This window comes from Quercus lobata, chromosome 5, assembly GCF_001633185.2.
Source record: "Quercus lobata isolate SW786 chromosome 5, ValleyOak3.0 Primary Assembly, whole genome shotgun sequence".
In the NCBI taxonomy this organism is placed as follows: Eukaryota; Viridiplantae; Streptophyta; class Magnoliopsida; order Fagales; family Fagaceae; genus Quercus; species Quercus lobata.
Window position 1 is genome coordinate 54,835,812 of NC_044908.1, and position 5,831 is coordinate 54,841,642.

A 5,831-nucleotide genomic window follows, 5' to 3' on the forward strand; every position below is an offset into this window, starting at 1 on the left:
TAGCAACCATCTTTTCCCTCCCTAAAATTGTGCAGGTATTAAACAAAAAGACGGTTAAAGCTCTAAGAAATCTGAAAATTTTTGGTAAGTTTACTTACACTGGCTCTCTATCTTTTTTTTTTTAAAAGAACAAATTTTTGGGTCCCAAAATTTTGATTCTGTTCTTGAATTCCATAACATAATCGTTTGTGTTTCACTGTAAAATTGTCACCTTTATTAGTGTTTTTCACCAGTTCTATTCATGGGTTTTTCATGTGCATGACTTTTTAACGATGTTCTTAAATTTTAGTTCATGTTGGTCTTAGGGTTAGGTTTTTTTAGACACCACTCTAGAGTGGATCAAAAGTACTGAGGGTCATATTGCGTCAGTGAAAACAGTCGTATGCATTACTTAGTATCAAATTATTTTGTGTGTTTCATGAAATAAAGTTAGGCTAAACTGCAAATTCTACACCCCTAAAGCTTATCCTTATTTTCTTTTTGTATTTTCTTCTGAATCAATTTTCTTGTTGAAACCAAAATGTTTTGCAGTGGAGCATGTGTTCAACAAATTGGGGGAGAGGGCAATGGGTGGCAAGGTGGAAGCTTGTGTGGAGTGCACCCAGAAATGTTTAAAGATTCATGAGAAGAAGAAAATCTCATTACCTGCAGTTACCTCTTTTTTCAAAGTCATGATTGGTGCTAAGTTTGCACAAGTGTTGGTATGAAAACAATTTGGGCTTTTCTTCTCTCTTAGCCTCTCTATATGTTGATTGTTGCCATTTTTATCTTCAGTATTGAGAATGTTACTATGTTTACTTCCCCAATGCCTCCTGCATATTCGTATCGTGGTGTTACTATGACTGAATTGCAATTAATTTAATATTGTTCTTTCATTCTCTTGCCATGCCTGAAGCACTTCAATTTTGATATATATTCTCACTTCTGTTTGGAAGAGATAGCTTGATCTCCTTACGGAATTTTGTTGGATGTTGAATGAACATTTTTCCAAATGTTATATATTTCGGGGAAGAGTGTAAGTATACCCTAAGTTAGTAATTTAATTAGATGAGTTTTTAACAACATTCATTTAATTACATTACTACTCCGATGGCCTATATCTCTAATTAGGTATTTTTCTATATGAGAGACATATATTGCTACATTAAAATTTAAAAGTTCTCAATATGATTGAGATAATTTATTTTTGCATTGATAAATTTTTGTTGCTGTTGACTATTCTCCTTTTTTCTCTTATTGTGTAAGAATTTGAGTCAAATGAAATATTGTTTTTATCTGAAATACTAAAGTTGCATTAAACTGTGGTCTATACTCTATTTGTACCAATATGATGCTCTTACTTTTCTATAGCTGTTGAAATTTGATGCACCATATATTAGACGGGCACAAGAAAAAGAATCTTATTTCATATTGGGTTTAACTAATAATACATGCAACATTTTTTATTTATCTGCTGAAAACTGAAGTATGGGGTAAAGGGACTTCTCTTAGACTCTGTAATGCTATACAACTTTTCCTTCCAAGTGATAATGAGCCTTTTTTTTTCCCTATTCTAATGGACAATTCGTGCACCTATTCTGAATGTGTCATTCCATTGCAGTATTTTCCTCCGAAATTTGCTGCTATGGTACCAGCATTGGTCAATCAGAAAACCTTTCTTGAGGACTCAAGTGGGCAGCAATGGCTAGTAACCATATCCAAAGTTGATGGCTCTCTTGCTTTTCAACAAGGGTGGAATTCTTTTTCATTAGACCATGGCCTAGAAATCGGAGATTTTCTGGTGTTCAATTACGTGGGATCACACTTTGTTGTTAGCATCTACACCAAAAGTGGATGTGAAAAATTAGATTTTCCTTGGAACAGCAATCCGAAGAAACGAGCTAGGGCTAGTTGCAATTCTACTGCCAAACGTAGCCAATGGCACACAATTGATGAAGATTCGATGAACAAACAGGGCACAAGCACCTCTGCTGTACATATGTCAGATGAAGAAATAAGTCCAAGTCAATATAAGACGAATGATTTGGAAGAAATACTGGAAGTCCCTGAAAATCCTTCTGATCATATGGATACCATCGAAAGGCCCAAGCCTATGCCAGAATCAGAATACTTTGAAGATACATATTACATGATCAATCGAGACCTGGGGGACAAACAAGGAGATGACATTATGTTTGACTTGTCTGGCTTCGAAATGGGGAACAACTCTGGTGCTGATGGTACTAAAAATACTGCAGCTAAAGATGTTGGATGTTCTACATCACAAAGGTTTCTATCCGAAGATTAGGACCTATAGATACATCCCAGGAAGCACCGATACTTCCATCCACCTATCTTTTATGTCTTTTTAGTTATAATCTTGATACTTAACTTTTTATCTTTCATTTACTCTTTTAGATCTTATTCACTCTTTTGGATCTTATTCTTGGTTTGTATTTTAAATTCTATACCTTATTTAGTAGTTATGAATTCACTTTATATTGCTCTTAAATTGATATATGCTTAAAGTTATAGGAAAAAATAAATGCTTAATAATATCTAAAAATATAAATGGAATATATTTAATAATGACTTTGTCAATCGAGTTTGGGTAAAAAATAGGCAAAACTACACTGTTGGTCCCTCAAGTTTACTCTGTGTGCGTAATTGGTCCCTTAAGTTTCAAGTGAGCGCAATTAGTCTCTTAAGTTTTCAAAATGAGCCATAGAAGTCCTTTTGTTAACTTCTATTAATAATGTTGCTTCGGTGTCTAACAAAATAATGACATGTCATTTTTTTTTTTTTAATGACATGGTACCTTTTTATTAAAAAATTACAAAAATGTATTTACAAGTAAAAAAAAAAAAATTTGACCTGCTCTAATTCAAGTAAAACCCACGATAGCGATATTGAACCGTTCCAAGCCGGCCATTATCTTTCAAAGCAAAGACAAAGAGCTCGATATCGATCATGGAGGAGATGAAGAAGAAGAATATGAGAATGACTACAATGTTCGCAACAACCGAACAATACAATTGTTTTCGGTGGCCGGAGACAGAGGAGTTTCCGACGTGGCGGGTTGGTTGGATCTCACTTCGACTTTCGGCAAAGCTGCGGGGCAGAGGGGTGGTGGGGGTGGTGGCGGCAGTGACTGGATTCTATGGATAGGAATATAGTTCTTGTGTTGTTATGCTTTTCAAAGACTTTTTGAAGATTGTTGGAGTGTCAAAGGGCATATGTATGTGTAAAGAGAGAAAGCAGGGGTTCAGATATGGAGGCTGGGACACAAAGAAAATGAAGAGAATAAAAGCTACAGAGAGAAAGAATGTGTTACGTCAGAGGCTATATGTGTCCGTGGCAAAGGTCAATGGAAGCTCTTGGTGTCTTTGAGAAGTTGAGAAGTCAGGGTCTCAAGGATAACAATTGTTGAGTTTGATAGGTTCTTTTGAATGGTATTGGAATATGTTAATTTCTAGTATTGTTTAGATATCTGATTAGCTAAGCTGTTTAAATTCAGTTGTTTTGGCAATTTCTACCAGTGGTATTGGGGCCATTTTTGCATATAAACTTTAGTAATACCTTGTCTTGTTCTAATTGTATTTAGACAAAGAGAGTGTAATTATAGAATTGATTGGAACGGGTCAGATTACTTTTACGTGTAAATTTTTTTTTTTAATTTTTAATAAAAAGAAATGTCATGTCATTAAAAAAAATGGCAGATCATTATTCCATTAGCCATGTAAGTAACATTACTAACGGAAGTTAACAGAAGGACTTATATGGCTCATTTTGAAAACTTAAGGGACCAATTGTACTCATTTGAAACTTGAGGGATCAATTACGCACACAGGGTAAACTTAAAGGACCAATAGTTTAGTTTCGCCTAAAAAATAAGTCATTTTAAACGGGTTAGAAAAGGGTCAGGACAGGTTAACTTGTATTTTTCACATGAATTTTTATTTTTTTAACAAAAAAATGTATTTTCCATTTATTAAGTCATGCAACAAATTATTTTGTATAAAATTCATTCTTTTGAATTTACTACTCAGATAAAAAAAATGAGTTAAATTCAACAAATTAATACTTTTTTAATAATTATAAAATTACACAAATTCCAACATTGCTAACTAAAGCAAAATAGCACAAAGGAGTCTAGTCTACCCTTTTATCATCTAATTAAAACAAACACACAAGTTTTATTTCTACACAGTATCAACATCCCAAAACATAATACAAAATTACAAATGCCTTATGCTAGTTTGACAAGGAATAAAAACATATAAAAAATTTACAATCTTGAAAATTAATTTCATAATCTCATATCAATTGTGGTTGACACTCAATTTTAATTTGAAAATATACATTAAAATTTGATTTTTACTTATTTGTATATGGTCTCTATCATGAATATCATATCATTGTTAAGTAACACACACTCTAGGAAATATCTTCTTTTATTTTGAAAATCCATTTATTTTGGCCATGGATGGTTAAAAAATAGACCTAAGTGTTAGGACATATGTGAATCATGTTAGGAACATATATCAATATAGAATTGGTTAATCCTTTGACAAAACGCATTTTACTTGTAATTGGGTAAATCTAGGATATGTTTAATATTTCAAGGTGTTAGGATTAGTGCCCTTAAATCCTATTGTATGATGTTATGTATGACATTGTGTATGACTTAATGTTGTGATTAATAAAGTTGTTTTATTATTATCTAAAATAATGGTAACATGAATATTTTGACATCATCATATAGTCCATGAGATGCATAATATGTGATTTAGTCACAAGTTCTTTGTAAACTCATAATTTTAGTTCGTAGTCGGTGATGAAATTAGGCATTTCATCTGCGAAGACTATAACATATCAGTTAAGATGATTTGTCTTGATCATGAAGGTGAAGACTTCTAGTTAATATGTTTTAAGAGTTAAGACATATTGAACTGGACCGCTGTGAAATTTATTATTCTTCCAATGACCGTCAAATGAATAATAAATCTCACGACTTTTATTTACATGAACTCTTAATCTTGAGAGAATAATGGACCTGATCATGAAGTGTAAATTACTTTGATATTACAATCAAAACCTCATTATGTTAGGCAGCCACATTTAGTGTTGATGGAACATATATTCTTAAGATGGAATTCATAATCTCTTAACGGAAATATAAAATATTCCTTTGAGATAAGTTTAATGGGTTTGGTTATTCAAAATGTTAGGCTTAACTACTTTAGTAAGGAGTTACTAAAGTATATATTTATGAAATTGGATTTCATAAATATATGATGAATAACTTAAAAGATTAAACCAGGTATTCAAATATTAAGATGTAGTAATCTTCAAAGTGGCAGTCTACATTTATGACTTTGTATTACTACGAATATTTAATGAAGGGATTGCATGTACAATAAAGTCTTGGGATATAATTTATTAATAAGGTCTAGAGTACAATTATATTTATATAATGGTATTAAATATAATTAATGGTAACTTTGGACTTGTCAAGAGTGAACAGAAAAACCCAAAACCCATTGGCGCTAGAGTCTTATTTGTTCCCTTTTAATCCCACTTAAAACCACATACTAAAACCCAATTGGAAATGCCTAAAAGATTAGCCCAATTAGATAATCAATTATAAGGAGAGAAACATACAGAATTTTGTAGGAGTATGAAATGGTTTGTATGTGAGTGTTGGACACTCTCTCTTATTCTCCCTTAAACATACACATATAAACTGATTAAGAGATCATACTTCTTGGGTACAGGTGGAATTGGAGTGAAGATTAAAAGTGTTCCCAAGTACTTCTAATATTTAGTTTTGAATTTCACCGCACCAAGGT

The 5,831-nt window shown here is 32.3% G+C and overlaps 1 protein-coding gene across 1 annotated transcript; it reads left to right on the top strand.

Annotated features, from left to right (window-relative positions):
- Positions 1 to 2,417, top strand: LOC115988381 (B3 domain-containing protein LOC_Os12g40090-like). Its single transcript, XM_031111920.1, has 3 exons — positions 1 to 84; positions 532 to 701; positions 1,601 to 2,417. The coding sequence occupies exons 2-3, from the start codon at positions 567 to 569 to the stop codon at positions 2,285 to 2,287; spliced, it is 822 nt and encodes a 273-aa protein (XP_030967780.1). The 5' UTR covers positions 1 to 84; positions 532 to 566; the 3' UTR covers positions 2,288 to 2,417.
- Positions 2,418 to 5,831: the final 3,414 nt, after the last annotated feature.